Here is a 21421-nt window from a genome sequence, read left to right as displayed (position 1 = left end):
AGTACAAAGCCATTAAAATGTTAAAATATTAAATGTTGCCTAGACCAAAGAATTTTCTAGTCAGTACAGTAAATATGTAAATAAGCATCTGTTTTACTCACCATGTTTTTTATGCATTTGTAACATCTAAATATGGATAAAATACATCTACTTACCATTTTCTTTCTTTTTTAACTCTTCCTGGATTTTGATTAATTCTTCTTTGGTTTTAGCTAATTCAGCTTTAACTTGATTAAACTTTATTTCTAAACAAGCAATAGCTTCCTGGGGGTCAGCAAGAGATGCAATATATAAGTGAGCAATTTCAGCCTGTTTCTTAATATCAGTGACATCATCTTGAAGGGAATCAATAATATCTTCAATTCCTACATAATTATGTGCTTCCTAAAAACAGCAAAAACCACATGCCTAATGTTAACAGTGGCTTTCACTCTTGCAATGTGGCACTATCTAATTTCGACAGTTTTAAGAACACATAGCAAAAAAATTCACAATTTAGACTTTTTTTCAATAAATTGTATCAAAGTATCTCTAATTATTAAAAAGCTGTGTTCCATTACTCATGACTATTTTATGGAACATGAGACACAGTTTCCCATAACAAAAATGTCATAAGTTGTGAGAAATCCTTCTAGAACAATTATGACTGTTAGTTCAGGTATACTTTGTTATATAATGTCTCATAAGGGCTCTGGTGGGACAGCTAAGGAAACAAACCTCCATCATCACAACTCAGACCAAGAGCCAAACCATGTCTAGGATACATAAACATGATTTGACAGCAAGAGCCAGGACATCACCATCCCAGGCCCCTAAACTGAGTTATTAAAAAAAAACAAAACAAAATCAAACAACCCCCAAAAGACATCAATTTCAGTGGAAGCAGAAGAAGGGTATGTTTCCTCAAGGGCAGGGAATGGTCAATCAGCCAACAAGAGCAATCCTGTTTACATATAAATGATTTTGCTTTAATCAGAGCAAAATTGTTTAAAATGGACACAAATGAGGCTAAAAGGAATCTACCTACAATCAATACATCTAAAAAGCAACACAAAAGGAGATATAAACATGACACATAATTTCTCTCTAGTCTAATAGCTATATTTAACTAATTGTGCTTACATTACTAACAAAGCATGCTTAATTATAATAAAGCTACATAGTAAGTATTTTAATTCTAAAGTATATTAGTGTTTCTCATCACTGATGTGGTACTCTACACATAGATCAAACACCTCGCTGGACTTCATATTTCAGTTAACATACTTTGTTTTCAACTTTCATGACACAATCTTCATTCTCTGGTTCTTCTTGAGTGTCACATTTACCAACCAAATCCTTGAAGATAGCCAAACGACATTCAGCATTTTCCTCAAGTATCTCTCGTTCCTGAAGGAGAGTTTCCCTTCATAACACAAATTAATCCCATTAGGAAACATAAAAGCACAACTTTGTGTTTTTGTTTTGAATTTGTAAGATTAAGGATACATGCACCCCTATGTTTACTGCAGCATTATTTATAATAGCCAAACTATGGAAGTAGCCCAAGTGTCCACTGATAGATAAATGGATAAAGATGTGGTGTACACACACACACACACACACGCACACACACATATATATATATAAACAATGGAATATTATTCAGCCATAAAAAGAATGAAATCTTGCCATATACAACAACACAAATGGAGCTAAAGGGTATAATGCTAAGCTAAATAAGTCAGAGAAACACAAATACCATATGATCTTACTCACATGTGGAATTTAAGAAAAAAAACAAACGAGCAAAGGAAAAAGAAAAAAGAGAGACAAACCAAGAAACAAATTCTTAACTATACAGAACTGATGGTTACCAGAGGGGAGGTGGAAGGGGGCATGGGTCAAATAGATGATGGGGATTAATAAGTACATTTATCAGGGCACCTGGGTGGCTCAGTCGGTTAAGCATCCGACTTCAGCTCAGGTCATGATCTCGCAGTCTGTGAGTTCAAGCCCTGCATCGGGTTCTGTGCTGACAGCTCAGAGCCTGGAGCCTGCTTTAGATTCTGTGTCTCCCTCTCTGTCTCTGCCCCTCCCTCGCTCTCTCTCTCTCTCTCTCAAAAATAAACAATAAAAAAAAGTTAAAAAAAATAAGTACACTTATCATGATAAAAAAGTAAATAAAAACTAAATTTCTAAGATTAAATTTATTATAAATTAAAAGCAGAATTTAAATTATTCACGTACAATTCAGAACCACTGTCAAGATTAGCAACAGCTACGCTCAAGGCTGAAAGAAGAGGTCAGAATTCAGAAGCCACTTAATATAAAAAAAGTAAATAAAAAACTCTGCACAAAAAAAAATTCTCAATTTTTACTAGGACATGAAAGAAGTAACTTACTTAAAATCAGCTTCCCGCTGAGCTAAATACTGAGTAAACTCCTGTGTAACTTCATCACGAATTTTAAATTCCAATGTTAACTTTTCCTTTCTTTCAGTTATCAGTTTTTTTTTCAAGTCTTCTATTAAATCCAACAGTTTCTAAAACATAAACATTAAAATCCTAAGAACAAATATATCCCAAGGGAAATATTACTGTCCGAGTATTCAAAAATAACTCTTTAGTTGACTATAATTATGCATCCTTTTAATAATGATAATATTCTCACTGAAAATTACATATGTGCAGAGACTCAGTAATCTGAAAAGTCTCTCTACATTTTAAAAATACACTTACAGTAACTCAGATGTCTCACTGTATGGCTACACTAAGAAAAAAAAGGACAAAAAAATCTGAAGATCCATTATCCACCAGGAACTACTCTGGGGAGTTCATATTCGATGGCTTTCAACCCACATAACCTTCTGTGAGCGTGGTAGCAGCAGCCACACTTTGTAGGTGGGGAAAGTAAGGACCAGGTTTGTGGAAAGTGGTAAAGGCTGGATTTTAACTTAGTCAAGATCTAAAGCCTAAGTGTTACACAGAGTAGTTACTGAGAATCCCAAACACATTCCAAAATGGAAAAAAGAGATGTTACATAAACTTATTTGGTGAGCAACAACTCCAAAACCCTGGAAAAAGCATAAATATGTAATATGGACAATGAATAAATAAGGCAATTAACACTTGACATGGCCAGTATAGATCTGTAATAAAATATTATAGCGTAACAGCCTGATAGTCTTTTAAGATTTCTACTTAAACTTTCTCAACAACAAATTACCCAATAAACTCTCTCAAAACTACAGATCTTTCAATGTCTCAATTTGATATTGAAAATATTTCCATAAATATCCTAACTTTGAAATCCTGGTTCTAAGAACCTACACCGAAGAAATATTTCTATACCAGGACCCAGTGTTCTGGCTGTGAAAATGGTTATCAGTGTTGTTGTTTTATGATAGTGATTGTACTTAAAGGAAGAGTGAAACCCAACTCAACAGTCAAACAAAAGAGATTGGTTCAATTATGGTACAATCATACAGCAACCAACTGTAATGAACAATGACATATTAATGCATACTTTGTACCATTTTTTTTTTTTAAGTGAAAAAAGTCAGGATACAAAAGAATAATGGATAGGGGCGTCTGGGTGGCTCAGTCAGTTAAGTGTCCGATTTTGGCTCAGGTCACAATCTCACTGTTCATGAGTTCAAGCCTGACATCGGGTTCTCTGCTGTCAGCACAGAGCCCATTTTAGATTCCCTGTCCCCCTCTCTCTGCCCCTCTCCTGCTCACACTTTCCCTCTCTCTCTCTCTCTCTCAAAATAATAAACAATTAAAAAACAAAAGGGTAATGTATAGTAAAAATCCATTAACATGAGTGGTATATAGAGAGATCTTTATATTTAGTTTCCTTTTCTTTTTCCAGATTCCATCATGATTAAATAATACTTTTACAATTTCAAATGACTACATTTTCCCACTGTTAATTTTTTTTTTAATGTTCATTTATTTATTTTGAGAGAGAGAGATCTCATGAACCAGTAGATCATGACCTGAGCCAAAATCAAGAGTCAGACGTGGGGCACCTGGGTGGCTCAGTGGGTTCAGTGTCCGACTTCGGCCTAGGTCATGATCTCACCATTCCAGAGTTCGAGCCCCGCATTGGGCTCTGTACTGACAGCTCAGAGCCTGAAGCCTGTATCAGATTCTGTGTCTCCCTCTCTCTGCCCCACCCCTACTCCCTGTCTGTCTCTGTCTCTCTCAAAAATAAATAAACATTAAAAAATAAAGGAGCATCCTCGGTTAAGTGTCTGACTTCAGCTCAGGTCATAATCTCACGCCTTGTGAGTCTGAGCCCCGTGTGGGACACTGGTGACAGCTCAAAGCCTGGAGCCTGCTTCTCTCTGCATCTCCCCCACTCGTCTCTCTCTCTCTCTCTCTCTCAGAAATAAACATTTAAAAAATATTATTAAAAAATACCACTGTTCAATTATATGCATTTACCATACATGTAAGACAACCAACCATCCTGTTTTTGAAGAAATAGAATAACTGGTACTAGGTAGACACTTTGGGTGCTTTTACCTGACTGCAAAGTAAGTTTGGTGGATTATGCTAAAATCACTGAGTGAAAGGATACTAAGGAAGAAGATACTCACATGGTCTCAAACTATCATCCCACAGATGATACTTCTAAAATATAAAGAGATCTGAAACACAATACCTTAACCAAATGAGCAAAACTTAGCATCACCAAGAATGGGGGATTCAGACATCATGTGTCTCCTGATAGGATGCAATGGAAAATTTACAACTTGACCTAAATAATAGGACGTGTATAGCGTAAAACCTGAATCATGAGGAAAGAATCAAAGAAACTGAGATTGAAGGTGCTGTACAAGACAACTAGCCTCAACTTCTAAAGAATATCACTGTTAGATTACAAATAACTAAAAGAAACATACCAGTCAAAAACAATGGTTAACTTTAGTTGAAGCTCAAAAACATAATGGCTGGGCACCTGGGTGGTTCAGTCAGTTAAGTGTCAACACTTAATTTTAGCTCAGGTGATGATCTCGCGGCTCATGAGGTCGAGCCCCACATCATGCTCTGCACTGACAGCCCAGAGCCTGCTTGGGATTCTCTCTCTCCCTCTCTCTCTGCCCCTCCACTGCTCATGCACACAAGTATGGGTGCCTACGTGCACTCTTGCTCTCTCAAAATAAAATAATTAAAAAAAAATGACTATACAGGACATACTGGGACCACTGAATAAATCTCAATATGGACAATATTATAGATTATATTATTATATCAATGTTAAATTGCCTAGGTATGAAAATGGTGTTGTGATCATAAGGAATATGTCTACATTGTTAGGAAACACATGCTGAAGTAGTTAGTTGTAAGGTGCCATTATGTCTACATCTTGTTTTCAAATGGTACTGGCAAAAAAAATGTGCATTCACATACACACAGAGAATTAAACATGGTAAAGTGTTAACAACTAGCAAATTCAGGTGAAGTATAAATGGGTTTTAATTGTACTAGTCCTACTGTAGGTTAAATTTTTTCAAGACATAAAGTTGAGGGGCGCCTGGGTGGCTCAGTCCGTTAAGCGTCCAACTTCGGCTCAGGTCATGATTTCATGGTTCAGGAGTTCAAGCCCCGCATCGGGCTCTGTGCTGACAGCTCAGAGCCTGGAGCCTGCTTCAGATTCTGAGTCTCCCTCTCCCTCTGTCCCTCCCCTGCCCCTGCTCTGTCTCTCAAAAATAAATAAATGTTTAAAAATATATATTAAATATATACACATATATATACATATAAAGCTGAGATACATAACAAACTTAGCATGTTGCTGAAAAAAACTGGAAGAGAGGGAGTTGTAGGTATTGTTAACCCTAACTTTCATAATAATAATAAGCCAAGCTTAGAAATACGAGTTCTTAATACATACCCTCTTCTCCTCATGGCTACTGAAAGCCTTATCTTCCTCCAAAGTCTTATCTAGATCTTCATCAGTACGTTCACTTTCCACACTTTGGTTTTCTTCACCTTTTTCTGGATCCTCAATTAAATCTTCATCTTCCACCAGGTCTTCTAGACTACTTTCCCATGAAATCGTGGATCTTTTTACATTTAGTATTTTATTAACTGAATTATTAATGTCTAGGGATACATCTTGAGAAGATTTGACAGGTCCAAATGGTTTCTCTTGAGAAGAATTTAAAGCGTCTGGAACACAAACCTGTAAAAATATCCAATGTGACTTTTAAAACAGAAAAGGAAAAACTGTCAACTAAAAAAGAAATCCATAAATTTGAGTCAAATAATAATTCTAGTGTTTAAAAAAGACCTATCTATGCAAACAAACATACAAGAAGGACTCCTAGCAGAAGGGCTTCCTGATTAGCCATGAAGTGAACCAGATGGATGGCAGAGCAGACGGACAATTCACAATAACACTCGTAATTTGTAATGAGTGTGTATTATGAACTCTTATTACTAAGGTTATCCTAATACTAGCAAGGGAAACTTTCAATCTTTTTAATGCCCTTTTACTTGATCAAATATTCACATTTCTAATTTTCAGTTATTTCCCAGGTTTTCAGTTATAAGCACAAAATGGGTTAGTTACACCAAGAAAAAATGGTTCATATTCTGGTAAGAAACTTAATAAATCCTGCAGAAATTTGAATATATTTACTTTTTGTGCAATGGCTGAGAATTTCAACACATTGAGGGTTTCATCATAGGCAAAATAACACTGGCTGATGTTGACAATCATGCATATTTTCCCTTTACCATTAAAAAAACTTTGAAAATAGTGAGTCAGTTTACTTTCCCGGAAAGGCACATGCTGTTGAAACCTATGGAAAAAATTTTCAAAAAACCGTAAGTTAAAACAAATCTCATAAAGTCAGAATGCTGATAAAATTTACAAAGAAATAATTAATCTAGCTATCACGGACTTAAACTCTAGGTTAGTGATTAGTTCTGCCCATAAAAGTCATTTTCTGTTTATTTATGTTCTTTTCTTTAAATACTACTACTAATACGAAAACTAACAATAACTCAGTATGCAAAATGTTAAGAAAATCACATTGAACTGGGTTGTATTTTCTAGGGTAAAACAATTATACAAGATATGCCATGAAACACATTAACTAAAAATGAAGGCTAATTACAATTTACTAAGCCTAAAGTGTAATTAATGCAGAAATCTATCACATCTAGAACACAAGGCATTAGTAAGAATAAAGTGGTTTGAGATGCTAAACCAGGATCATAAGAAGATTATCTAAAGTGCCTGTCGACATATATTTGCTATGGAAAATACTGTTTACTTGATGAGTCACTGGCATCAACTAACAATATTTTTTACTTCAATTTTTTAAATCCAAGAACTCTAAGTATTTCAACTGCAATCCATATATAGTCATCACATAGGAAGCAGGTTAAAAACAAAAAAGAACTTTCTAAAACTGGAGTTGAAAGTTTAAATATTATAACACTTAATATGCTAACAGTACTTTCAGCAACACTTACTTTGACTTTTCACTGTTTTTCAAAACATTGATACACTTTCCCAGAGTCAATAAAGAAGTATTGATGTTCCCAGTCTCTCTTAACCTTTCCCCTTCATTCTGTGTCTTCACGCTTCTTTCTGAACCAGCAAGATCACATAAACACAATCTGAATTAACCAAAAAAAAAAACAAAACAAAACTATGAAAAGTTCTTCAAAATGAAACAACTCAAAATAATTAAGAGTTAAAGAATGCTCAACTTACTCACTGACTCGCATTACACGAGGCATTTCAGAATCTTCAATCTGTAATATTCTAATAGTGAATATGCTGTGACTAAAAGAAATACACAAAAATCAAATGTTATCTTTCATTTTTAATTTCTGCATTCCATCTGGTGAAACCAGCATCCAAATCGACATCTATTTACACCCTAATACCAGCCATACCTCCAGCACTGCATTTTCCAACTAGTTGCCAGGTATTCCAATCCAATGTTCCATTGTCACCTAAATACCTAACTGCCTAAAATCATTTATCTTATCTTTCGTTTAGCCCCAAATTCCCTGAACCCTCTCCTTCTCTTAACATTCCACTTCTATTAGTGGAATCATTTACAATAAATTTTCAATTTACTTGCAAAGATCATATTATTAGTTAAAATGGTATACAGACTGCTAACCTTCTACCTAAAGCAAAGCATACATTTGGCCCAAATACAGGCTTACCTGGATCATATACTATCTTCATGCCATACCAAGTATGGGAGATAGGGCTCTTTCCCCCTTAAGAGACAACCTGTTTTAAGTATCTCACTGTTTAAACTTATTTCCTTTTGTCTCTCAAGTCCCAATTCCTTCCCTCAAAAACACCATTCCTTAACCTTGAGATGTGTATTGTAGGCAACTCTTAAAAGAGAGCTTAGATATTCACATAAAGAGTAAAAATACCTAAGCGACTTTATGTAAATTAGTAAATTTTATGTTAGAACAAGAAATAGTCCAGATAATCTTCTGTGCTTTAGTGCTCCTCAGTTAACAGAATACTTTTTATGCCTATGAATTCATCTAACATATCAGAGAGACTACTGCCCAGTTCAATCTTAAATTAGTTGTATTTACAATAGTACAGAATACCCTGGGTACTTCAAGCTCACATCGCAGTGTTTCTTCTTTACCTTCTACTAGAAGCATTGTTCAGCTTTGTGAAGGCAACACTCTGGTGCTTTATTCCTAGTTTCAAAAGTCTATATGCTTCTTTGGAATCAGATACTTGAATCCATTGTAGATCTTTAAAAAATAAAGAGGACACATCAATTTATAAAAACATAGCATTTGTTGTACAATGTAATCTCTTTAGAGATTTGTAACCTCTTTTCCCAAAGACATACAATGAAGTTTTTTTTTTTAAGTTTTTTTTTTTTAAAGCTTTTTTTTAATTTATTTATTTATTTATTTATTTATTTATTTTTGGGACAGAGAGAGACAGAGCATGAACGGGGGAGGGGCAGAGAGAGAGGGAGACACAGAATCGGAAACAGGCTCCAGGCTCCGAGCCATCAGCCCAGAGCCTGACGCGGGGCTCGAACTCACGGACCGTGAGATCGTGACCTGGCTGAAGTCGGACGCTTAACCGACTGCGCCACCCAGGCGCCCCAAGTTTTTTAAAAGTTTATTTATTTTGAGAGAGAGACAGAGAGTATGAGTGGAGGAGGGGCAGAGAGAGGAAGAGAGAGAATCCCAAGCAGGCTGCACGTCATTAGCACAGGGCCCGACACGGGGCTTGATCTCATGAAGCGTGAGACCATGACCTGAGGTGAAATCAAGAGTCGGATGCTTAACTGACTGAGCCACCCAGGTGCCCCTATGATGAAATCTTTTAATAACACCCCTTATGTGGAATCCACTCAGCTATTCCATATTCCACTAGAAAAGTGAAATATAAGAGGAGGCGTTACAATTACTTTCTAATATTTAAGTTACACAAACACAGACAAAAGTTTTTCAAAAGTAGGTCAAAGGGAAAATTAAAAATAGAGGAGATTCCTTAGAATTAAACATCCAGAAAAAAAAAAAAAAGACAAAAGACAAAGCACACTACGGATTAACCCTACAAAATTACCTAGATGTGAAACACTGCAGGTTGCAATTCATTAGTGAATCATCAAGTCAAATTTAGTCATAACCAGCATTTTATTAAAATGAAGTAGAATACAGTAAACACCAAACTGCGTTCCTTGTACTAAGGATAAGTATAATTCACGAAACTTCTGAGTTGTAAATATACGTGTACATATATACACATGCAACTACTAAATCATAATGTTAATATATGTAAGTACTTCCTACTTTGAGTAGCAACTGTAAAAAGTTGGAAAAACACACTGTGGAAAGCTCCAAAGTTTGCACACTGCTACAAAGCAGCATAATAATGTGAATATAAACACACACAACTTTTCCCACCACCCCACCCCTCAAACCCCTGCAATGATACTCAAGGAAAACAATATTAACACTGACCCCTTACATTCAGGTTTACTTAACATACCAAAACATACCTGCAAAGCACAAACTTCTCTTATTATGTTGATGTTAACAATTAATATAAAAATTTTCAATCTCCAGTTTGCTGTAACAAAGTCTAGGAAGAAACTTTGGAGCAATAAAATAAAAAGCATTCATTACTATACCTTTTATAAAAGAATAGCCCTTTACATCTTGCGAAAGGCGTAGCATCTTTCTCTTTTGGAATTTAGATGATACGGGAACAAACAAGTCATAAATACATTCATTGTAAATCTCAAAGAAAGAAACCCACACAGAAAATTTTATACTATTATCCATATTCAAGCTGGCTTGTTCACAATCTTTCATGGATTCTTCACACTCTGGGATATTCAAAGAGTTTATTAAACTTCCTACAAAAAAAAAAAAAGGAGAATCAGAAAATTAAGAAATAGACTAAAAATGAGATAAGACAGATCAAGACTTGTGGACTTGAAAAACTAAGTATCCTTAATCTTTACTTTTTTTGAGAGCCAGCAAGTGAGCAGGGAAAGGGAGGGAAAGGGAGAGGGAGAGAGGGAGAGAGGGAGAGAGGAAGAGAGGGAGAGAGGGAGGGAGAGAGAGTGAGAGAGAGAGAGAGAAGAGAGAATCCCAAGCAGGCACGGGGCAGAAGGAAGGAGGGAGGGAGAGAGGGAAAGAGGGAGGGAGGGAGGAGGAGAGAGAGCAAGAGAGAGAGAGAGAGAGAAAGAGAGAGAGAATCCCAAGCAGGCACAGGGCAGAGGGAAGGAGGGAGGGAGAGGGAGAGGGAATCCCAAGCAAGCTCCATGCTGTCAGCGCAGACATGGGGCTCAAACTCATAAACTCACAAACCGTGAAATTATGAACTGAGCCAAAATCCAGAGTCCGACGCTTACTCAACTAAGCCACCCAGGAACCCAAGTATCCTTAATCTTTTATTCAGCAATGTTAAACACTTTTTGGACCAAAGCAGATATAAACAAAATTTATATTTTATATAAATATGGCTTATATAAATAATATAATTTATATTAGCCAAAGTTTGGCTTCTTTTTATCTTTCTTTTCTTTTTGAAAAAATGCCAATGAGCCAAATTGAAGTTAAAGGTAAAGGACAAAGAAAAAATAGTAGCTCTCTTGAATTCTACATAAAAGTTATAAGTGAGAGGGATTCTCTGTGACATTAAATCCAAAAAAAACTTTACAGTGACTGATATTTCATATAGTTATGTACCATTTTCCAAGAATTGCTATCTCATTAAAAAAATTAAATCGCTAGGACTGATTCAAAAATTAAAAGCTATTCAAAAGTATGTCATGTAATCAACATTTGAAAAGTGAGAAAGGAAACCTTACCGTGAAGAGTATCATAACTGTCATTTTGCATCGCAACCTAAAAACGAACAATTTTTTTTAGGTTAAAAACCATTTTTAGTTAAAGTTAAATAACCAGTGTATTAATTATCTATCTATCCATATAAGTCACCAACCAAACCATAACCTTTCATCTACTCAATTCAATGATCTCTATTAATTCTTTGTCCTAGTTAAATAATACATTCTCATAATAAGAAATCTGGGATACTACAGAAGACTATTAAAAAGAATATCATCATATATGACCCCTGTCACTCAGAGGCAATTACTATTAATATTTTAATACATGCCTTTCTATTCTTTTCCCCACACTCATTACCTTACCTTGAAAGCTTTTACTTTTACTTGCTATGATTAAAAATTATTTGTATTTGATGGCTATATAACGGAATAGATGTGAAATGTCTTAATTACTGCCCTGTTATTGAACATTTATTTACAAATTTTTGCCAGTAAAAATAATACTAAAATAAATATCTCAATTTGTTATTTTTTTCTTCTGCATTCTAATTATTTCCTTAGGATATATCCCTAAATCTGAATAGTGGATGAAAAGATATGAAAATATTTGTCTTTATAGAAGAAAATGTGCTTTCTAAAAACACAGTTTACAATCAATGTATGAAAGCATGATTTCATTTTTTAAATATTTTAACAATTTCATAGCAAAATAATGTTTTATTTTATTTTATTTTTTAATTTTTTTTTTTCAACATTTTTTAAATTTATTTTTGGGACAGAGAGAGACAGAGCATGAACGGGGGAGGGGCAGAGAGAGAGGGAGACACAGAATCGGAAACAGGCTCCAGGCTCCGAGCCATCAGCCCAGAGCCTGACGCGGGGCTCGAACTCAGGGACCGCGAGATCGTGACCTGGCTGAAGTCGGACGCTTAACCGACTGCGCCACCCAGGCGCCCCGCAAAATAATGTTTTAACTGAACAACTCATTAGGGAAATTTTTTCATTATTGACCTTAATATCCTCTAAGAATTACCTGTGCAATCATCTACTAATCTCTGTAATTCTTATTTACACTATATACTAGTTTACTTTCAGAGACCATAACCATGGACTCTGAACTTTAAACTCCACTGAGCAAAAATCAAAAGGTATGAAGATATATGCAACTGTATATATGACTGTGCTTGTGTATATACAGACGTTATAGAAAGCTCTAAATACAGATTTTGTTTTAGAAAAGAATCAAAAACTATACTTTCCAATATGTTAATGTGATTTTCTCTTCAGAAATAAAGCCACGAGAAATTTTCCCTTTATATTTCTCCCATTCCCTTGTTTAGATCTTGTGTGCACAAATAATTTTTATAACTAAAAAAATTTTTTTAATTTGAGAGAGAGCATGTGAGCAGGGGAGAGCGGCAGAGGGAGAAAAAAAGATTTTTTTTTTTAGTTTATTTATGTATTTATTTTGAAAGAGAAAGAGAGAGGGGGGGGGGGAGGGAGGGAGGGAGAGAGAGAGGGAGAGAAGAGAGAGAGAGAGAGAGAGAGAGAGAGAGAGAGAGATCGATCCAAGCAGGCTCTGTGCTGTTGGCACAGAGCCCAATGTGGACCTCTATCTCATGACCCTGGGATCAGACCTGAGTCGAAACCAAGAGTTGGACACTCAATTGACTGAGTCACTCAAGCACCCTAAAAAGAAATTTTTTAATCATTACATCAAGAACAGTAGTGTTTCAACAACAACCGAAAGAAATCTCGGAACTATTTACATTTGAGTTGTTTAAACATTTCTGCTATTTGTACAATATAAAGCAAGGACAAGAAAAACTTCAAACAAGGTTATAATACTTTCCTAAAAAAAGAAAACACAACCATCACCATTACCATCACCATCACCACCACCACAAAATATTCCAATATAGGCTAAAACAAACTAAAGAGCTTATAAAAGGTCATGACATTTATATATTTCACATACTAGACTCCCTCCATACCTCTTTAATGTGCCGGAGCAATGTAACTTTGCTAGCAACCTCTTCTTTCTCTTGGTCTGGTGATAACCGTAAGAATTCTCTAGATCTATGTGGTTTAAGGTTCATCTTTGCATACAGTCTTTCCTGAAGACTATCAAATAATACATTCAAAGTTCGCGGCAGAATACCAATATTTTCTTCTGTGCCTGCGGAAAGAATTTTTGTTTTATATCCTTTCAGAGTATTAGCAAAGTGGAAATGTTCCTGGATTACCAAGACTCCTTTTATATCACCAACAGGCAAAAATAAACATCTAAGACAAAAGTGAAAGAAGTTGCAGCATTACTTAGTTTTCCATCACTTTGGTCTTCATTGTAGAATGGACATTTTATCAGCTATTATTGAAATTCTACATTCAGATCAGGCCATAAGATTTGCAATCACCCATAATCACATAATGGAAAAGTAAAATGAAATTTAAGATGCTTCCCTGGTTATCCATGCTTAGTTCACTACGTCACATAAATCCTTTTTCCAAATTTTTATCACCTAATTCTCTATCATATGGGTATCATAATTTCCCAAATGAATTAAATCAATCTGAATCAAAAGCCATCGGCGACACACATTCACGATGCTATCAGTATTAAAAATGGAGCAAATGTACTAGGTAATGGAAACATAACTACATGCAAATATTATGAAAATGAGTGGATATTACTGCTTTTTTCCTTGAAATGTAAAAACAATACAATTTACCTTGAAATGTATATGTTTTTCCTGAATTGGTTAGCCCGTACGTAAAAATCAGCCGACTCTGTCCTTTCAAGAGGTCTTTTACTGGCTGCATAATGCAACCCTGGAAAAACTCCTTCTGTGTAGTTTCTGGGCCAAAAACCTGAACAAGCATTTTTTAAAACAAATCTTTTTAGAAAATTCAAGTAAATTTTTACAATGAGTTCTACCCTATAACTCATGTTTTTAAAAACTTTTTTATTTAACTTTATTTATTTATTTAAGTAATCTCTATACCCAGCATGGGGCTCAAACTCATGAACCCGAGATCAAGAGGTGCGTGCTCCCCCAACTGAGCCAGCCAGTTGCCCCTCGTGTTTTATAATTTTAAAAGATTTCTTTTACAAGATTCATACTTAAGGGAGGTGCCATATCCCCAACTCCCACAAATATACATGATAGTTTAACTACTGTCAGAAAGTTTTCAAGATAGAAATCTGACCAGGTCAATCAAGTTTTCATCTAAATTTTGGAAAGAACATCTCCTTAAAAAGATTAAAAAATTTATCAATTTAATAATAAATTTAGCAATAAATTTAGCAATTTATTCATTTCCAATTAGATGTTTACAAACCTAAAGTTTGAGTTCCACTCTAAGAAAAAATACCAGTGCCTAACACCTAAGTTCCGTAAGTACAAGACATATATAGTTCATTATATACAATAACGTAGCAATTTAGCCTAAGCCAAATCTCTTTTACTTAAAAGAAAATCTTTAGTTTCTCATAGGACTTACCTTGGAAAAACTGAATTTCTGTGCCATCTGCCCAGAGCTTTTCTCACTTAACCGACCAAGAATGCTCTGAGGATCTTTTAGCAGAATAGTCTGTGAGTCTAGAACATACACACAGCCCTAGAAGACATCAATCAATCAATCAATCAATCAATAAAAATAAGCCCACAATAAATAAATAAAAACAATGGCATTTTGCCCATGAAAGTAACACCCAATTAAAGTCAATACAAACCTCAGACTCATGCTCTTTTTCTGACTGTGTAAATGGTCTTATTCGAAGACAAACCTGGAGATAATCTTTGGATTCCAAACTATTTGCCTAAAAAGAACAAAATAACTGTATTTAAAAAATACAAAATATGGCTTTTCAGAAATTACCTTTTTTTAAAGCGGCTATTACATAACCATTTAAGGTCATACAGAACCTCTAAGCAATCAGTGATTCTTCTGTTTTTAACCATTTATATGTCTAAAGAAAAGCAAATCTGCTTTAAAAAAAATAATACCACAAAAGACTCGATTTCCTCTACCTTCTATATTTATATTTGAAGTTTATAGTACACTTCTTTTCCCTAAAATCCTAACCTTTGTAACTAAAAACAAAAAATAGGGCTCTATGTCACTAAAACATAGAATTCCAAAGTAAATTACAAGCAACCAGAATAGCTCATTAACCCAAATGTTCAATTCTATTTAAAAATTGTTTGCTATACAGCATTCTCTTTACTGCTTCCTTTGGGGGAGAAATTAATTTCTTTTTTAAAATAATTCTAAAGAAGTGTGTTTTTTTAAGTAAAAAGGAAACAATTACTTAGATACAATTTACTAAAAACAAACAAAAAAACTAGAAAATCTGAACACTTATATTTATTAAAGAAATTCAACTAAAAAAAAAAAAAAACTTAACTTATATTCAAACAAACAAAATAATCCCACAAAAAACTCCAGGCCCTGGTAATTCATTACTAAATTCTCTCAAACACTTAAGGATGTAATCATACAAATCATAGATAAGCCCTTTAAGAAAATAGAGAGAACACTTTTCAAATAATTTTGAGTATGACATAACCTTGACACCATGATCTGACAAAGATATCCTCAGAAGAAATTACAGAACAACCTCTCTAATTTAGATGCAAAAATTCCCTAACAAAGTATTAGCCAATATATAAAATAGAATAATACATCCTGACCAAAAATGTTTTATCTCAGGACTGCAAGGTCAATTTAGCATTCAAAAATCAATTTGGGTAATTAACCACATTAAAAGAATAAAGAAACATTTATCTCTAATAGATGTAAAAAAAGCATTTGATGACAGGATATTGACATATGTATTCAACATCCATTGACAAAAATTCTCAGCAAGTGGAATAGACAGGAACTTCCTTCTGATAAAGAACATTTACAAAAACCTACAGCTAACATCATACTTAATGATCAAAGACTGAATCTAAGATAAGTAGCAAGTAACAAGACAAGGATTTCAGCTCTCACCACTTCCATTCAACTCTGTACTAGAGGTTCTAGCCAATGGTAATCAGGGGGAAGGAGGGGAGGGGAGAGAGAAAGAGAAAGGAAGAAGGAAGGAAGGGAGGGAGGGAGGAAGGAAGCAAGGGAGGGAAGGAAGGAAGGAAGGAAAGTAGGAAGGAAAGAAAGAAAGAAAGGAAGGAAGGATGGAGGGAAAGAAAAATAAGTAAGCAAGGGAAGAAGAAAGAAAAGGCATCCAGATTAGGAAGAAATAAAACTGTCTCCATTCAGACATTAGCATCTACATACAAAAATCAAACAGAATCTACAAAAACATCTCTAGAACTATTAAACGAGTTTAGCAATGTTAACGTGATACAGGATCAACATGCAAAATCAATTATTCTTTCATACACTGGGAAGAAACACCAGAAATTGATTTTAAAAGCAATGTCATTTGGAAGAAATCAAAAATCATGAAATACAGGATAAATTTGACAAAAGATGTGAGACCTACACTCTGAAAACTACAAAACATTGCTCAGAGAAATTAAAGGAGACCAAAAGAAATTGAGATACACCTTGTTCATCATTTGGTAAACTCAATATTGTTAAGATGTCAATTCTTCTAAAACTGATCTACATATTCAATGCAACTGCAATCAAAATCCCAAGAGGCTTTTGTTGTGGCAATTGACAAACTCATCTAAAAATTCTCACAGAAATGCAAAGTATCTAGAATAGTCAAAACTATGAAAAATAAATTGGGTGGGCTAACACTACCTGATTTCAACACTTATTTCAAAGCTACAGTGATCATAACAGTGGGGTACTGGCAGAAAGACAAATCAATGAAACAATATTCAGAAATAAACTCCCATAGAGAAGGACATTTGATTTATAATAAAGATGCAAAGGAAATGCAGTACAAAGAGCATAGCTTTTTCAGCAAATCATGCTAGAACAATTAGATATCTATACATAAAAAAAAAATAAGGATTTGGATACATGCTTCACATTGTTTATAAAAATTCAAAATGGATCATATCCTAAATGTAAAACTAAAACTGTAAAACTTCTAAAAGAACACATAGAAGAAAATCTTTGTGGACTTGAGTTAGGCAAAGATTTCTTAGGTATCACACCAAAAGGACAATCCACAATAGAAAACATTGATGAAATTAAAAACTTCTGTTTTCCCCTCTTGCATTGTTGGTGGGACTATAAACTGGTGCAGCCACTCTGGAAAACAATGTGGAGGTTCCTCAAAAAATTAAAAATATAATTACCCTATAACCCAACAATAGCACTACTAGGAATTTATCCAAAGGACACAGGAGTACTGATTCATAGGGGCACATGTACCCCAATGTTTATAGCAGTGCTATCAACAACAGCCAAATCATGGAAAGAGCCCAAATATCCATCAACTGATGAATGAAGACAGAAGATGAAGATGTGGTGTGTGTGTGTGTATAGACACACACACACACACACACACACACACACACACACACACACACACACAATAGAATACTACTTGGCAATGAAAAAGAATGAAATCTTGCCATCTGCAACAACATGGATGGAACTGGAGGGTACGTAAGTGAAATAGGTCAATCAGAGAAAGACAATTTCACTCATATGTGGAAGTTAAGAAACTTAACAGAACATTAGGGGGGAAGGGAAAGAAAAAAATATATAACTACAAACAGAGAGGGAGGCAAACCATAGGAGACTCTTTAAATACAGGGAGCAAACTGAGGGTTGATGGGGGTGGGGAAAATGGGTGATGGGCACTGAGGAGGGCACTTGCTGGGTGGGATGAGCACTGGGTGTTGCATGTATGTGACGAATCATGGGAATCTATTCCCAAAGCCAAGAGTTAGCTAACTCTTTTTTTAAAAAACAAAAAACAGGGACGCCTCGGTGGCTCAGTCAGTTGAGCATCCGACTTCAGCTCAGGTCATGATCTCACAGTCCATGAGTTCGAGCCCGGCGTCAGGCTCTGTGCTGACAACTCAGAGCCTGGAGCCTGCTTCGGATTCTGTGTCTCCCTTTCTGTCTGCCCCTCCCCTGCTCATGCTCTGTCTCTCTCTGTCTCAAAAATAAATTTAAAAAACAAACAAACATTAAAATAAAAACAAAAAACTTCTGTTGTTCAAAAAATACTGTCAACAGAGGATAGGCAACCCACAGACTAGGAAAAAATATTTATAAAGCATATATCTGATAAACAAATGCATCTGAAAAATATAAAGAACACTTAAAATTAAATAATAATATAAAAACAAACAATCCAATTTTTTTAAATGGGGAAAGATTTAAACTGACACTTTACCAAAAATACACTAATGACAAATAAGCACATGAAATCATATTCAACACATTTAGTTATTAAATGCAAATACCAACTTGATACCAATATATATCTATTAGAATGGCTAAAACTAAATTTAGACTACCCAGAAAAGCCAATATAAATTAAAGACAAGAACAAAGTTGGTAGACTGCCACCATCCAACTTCAAGACATTCTATAAAGCTATGGTACTCAAGGCAGTGTGGGGCGCCTGGGTGGCTCAGTAGGTTAAGCATCGGACACTTGATTTCAGTTCAGGTCATGATCTCATGATTCATGAAATCAAGCCCAGCAGCTCTGTGCTGACAGTGTGCAGCCTGCTTATGATTATCTCTTTCCCTCTCTCTCTGCCCCTCCCCCAGTCATGCTCACTTACTCGCTCGCTCGCTCTCTCTCAAATAAAACTTTAAAAAATAAATAAAGTTTACAAAGACACAAAACAAACAGTGGTAGTAGGTACGGTGGTAGAAGGAAGGATTTTTACTTTTTAAACACTACTGAGTTAGTTTACTTTAAGTAAGGCATGCAATTCCTAGGGGCATAGTGGAATGTCTTACATTTTTGAGGAAATCATGGCAGTACTTAACATGTTGAACACCGTGAACTATTAGTTCAAAATAGTTCACAGTTGCCACCTTAGATCATACCATTTCTTTTGATGTCATATCTTGGTGAAGCTGGATTCTTCAGTGGTTGCTATGATAAAAAACAAGTACTACCCCAAAACACTGAAGAACAGGAAATAAGGTTGGCAATATCTAATCTGATTCCAAAGCCTGAGAAGCTATGATGTGCACAAAAGATATACATATCCTTACAGCAAATAACTCTGGTAATTAAAGAAAAACAATTTTGTTTTCATTTACGTTAATATTTTTCAAATGGCTCTAGGTTAAGGTATAGTTATATATTAAGTTGCTCGGACCACTACTTGGAAGAACTGGTATGTATTTAGGGCACCATGAAAAAATCACCGAGATAGAAGGTTGCCTTAAACCCACAAAGTCTGGAAAGCTCTGGTCATACCTGTCTGCAAGTGTGTGCACACCACACACATTTCCACTCAATCAGCATAATGCTTTCCTTGTACTTACCTCAGTATTTGAAGCAACTAAGGAAAATTCATGAGAGAGATTAAGCTTAACGCCATCAAAATTTATTTCCGAAGGTCTTGCAATTGGGTCAGCACTAAAAACATAGGATGGTCTAGGCACTCCATCTTGATTTAAATTAGATTCCATTCTGCAAGAATAACAGTAATTTTAGATAATTTTAATAAATTAGCATATAAGCCACTCATAGTTTAAAATGTCTGAGTCCAGCCCACTAATAACCCCCATAACTAGATTTCTAGAGAGGGGAACATTACATCTATAACACGACAAATGATCAAAATTATAAAGATTCCGAATCAAGTAATATTGAACAGAGCCTGCCACTACTATTCATATGATCCAACTTATAGGTCGATTCAGCCAGAGATTTCATGAGTAAAGGTAGTCCATTAAGTAAGACAATATAAAACATTCAATCTCTGCCTGAAATCCTCTCCGAAATCAAATAATTATAGAGTAAATAATAATCTTGTGTTACTTTAGTTATTTAATGTCTTCTGAAAATGTTAGTTATAAGCCTTCGTAATGTTTTAGCATTTATGAGTTAAATTCAGTTATCTGGACAATTGAATTCTTTCAACTGAATTCTTCCAAATAATGCAAGTGAAAAGTGAAATAATGTATGTGACCGCATTCAAAAACAGTACCTGACACATTGTAGGTGCTAAAAATTAAGGTGAATATGGAATAATGTATCAAAGTATTACAACTAAACATCAAGGCACTAAACTTAAACGTAAACTTACAGGTAACTTTAACCAAAAACAATTTAACATTCAAATAATTATTGACAATCTACTAGGTGCATAATAGCAGGGAGAAAGAGAGCTCCTTGATGTTCTTTGACAGTATTATGAAACAAAAGAACAGTGATTCCCAAACTAGGGTTCCTGGCTCAAGCAAAGAGTAATGGGCATCCATACATATTATATAAGCCAAAGATGGCCCCTGTATATTGGCCCTGTGTTGTTTACTTCTTCACAGAACGCCAGGAATGTTAGTTCAAAAACCTATTAGGTGCCAAGTTAAAATTTTTACACATCAATTTGCTTTTAATATAGCCCAAATAATCTTTTTTCTTTTTTTCAAGTCAACCAGAGCATAACTAGTTTGCACATCCCACGAAACTGCACCCAACTTCTGCTCGCAGAGACAAATTCAGGACTATAAAAACCCAAGCCACTGATGCCCCTAGGAGCTGGATGACTCAGGTACTCACTCCCCACTGTGCTTCTGAGTAACAACACCACTTAAGACCAAAAACCCCCAAGTCTAATTCTCCTCTCAGTCCCCTCCCAACCCCCTAGGTTCCTTTACCTTTTCCCCCTTCTATGTGGTGGTCCTTCACTCTAGCTTCTGAAAGATTTCATGCTGGGGTGGACCTCTCTCCCATGTAATCCTGTCAAAGTGCTATCCCAATAAAGTTCCTGTGTGATACTGATATACTGTGGTCATATCTTTTTCCTAGATCAGCCCTGAAACCCACAAACTCAATACAACAGAGTTGTTTTTGTTTTTCTGTTTTTCCTAAATCTCAAAAAGACAAAGGAAATTATTTACCTTCAACAAAGCCCAGGAAACTGCAGGATCAACCAACCATACACTTTAGTATCTTGGTTGCTTTTGTCTTTATTGTATTGTCAGTGATAAATAC

General features: G+C 35.2%; 1 protein-coding gene across 3 annotated transcripts in view; it reads right to left on the bottom strand.

Moving 5' to 3' along the window:
* The window catches only part of KIF20B (kinesin family member 20B), a 74744-nt gene that overhangs the window by 51017 nt on the left and 2306 nt on the right, over positions 1 to 21421 (bottom strand). For 2 of the 3 annotated variants that reach the window (XM_058697126.1, XM_058697127.1), the window contains exons 2-17: positions 21328 to 21420; positions 19747 to 19894; positions 15054 to 15140; positions 14822 to 14938; positions 14050 to 14188; positions 13312 to 13496; positions 11336 to 11372; positions 10148 to 10375; positions 8636 to 8747; positions 7723 to 7794; positions 7479 to 7625; positions 6637 to 6799; positions 5887 to 6177; positions 2385 to 2524; positions 1267 to 1405; positions 156 to 384 (exon numbers count right to left, since the gene is read on the bottom strand). In XM_058697126.1, the coding sequence (XP_058553109.1) occupies positions 156 to 384; positions 1267 to 1405; positions 2385 to 2524; positions 5887 to 6177; positions 6637 to 6799; positions 7479 to 7625; positions 7723 to 7794; positions 8636 to 8747; positions 10148 to 10375; positions 11336 to 11372; positions 13312 to 13496; positions 14050 to 14188; positions 14822 to 14938; positions 15054 to 15140; positions 19747 to 19893 (2233 nt within the window). In that variant the 5' untranslated portion in view covers position 19894; positions 21328 to 21420. The remainder of the gene's footprint in view (positions 1 to 155; positions 385 to 1266; positions 1406 to 2384; positions 2525 to 5886; positions 6178 to 6636; positions 6800 to 7478; positions 7626 to 7722; positions 7795 to 8635; positions 8748 to 10147; positions 10376 to 11335; positions 11373 to 13311; positions 13497 to 14049; positions 14189 to 14821; positions 14939 to 15053; positions 15141 to 19746; positions 19895 to 21327; position 21421) is intronic. The other variant, XM_058697128.1, reaches the window with a different exon arrangement.

The sequence above is a fragment of the Neofelis nebulosa genome, chromosome 13 (genome assembly GCF_028018385.1).
Source record: "Neofelis nebulosa isolate mNeoNeb1 chromosome 13, mNeoNeb1.pri, whole genome shotgun sequence".
NCBI classification, from domain to species: Eukaryota; Metazoa; Chordata; class Mammalia; order Carnivora; family Felidae; genus Neofelis; species Neofelis nebulosa.
Note: the sequence above shows the minus strand (reverse complement) of the source record. Positions and strands in the feature narration are given on the sequence as shown.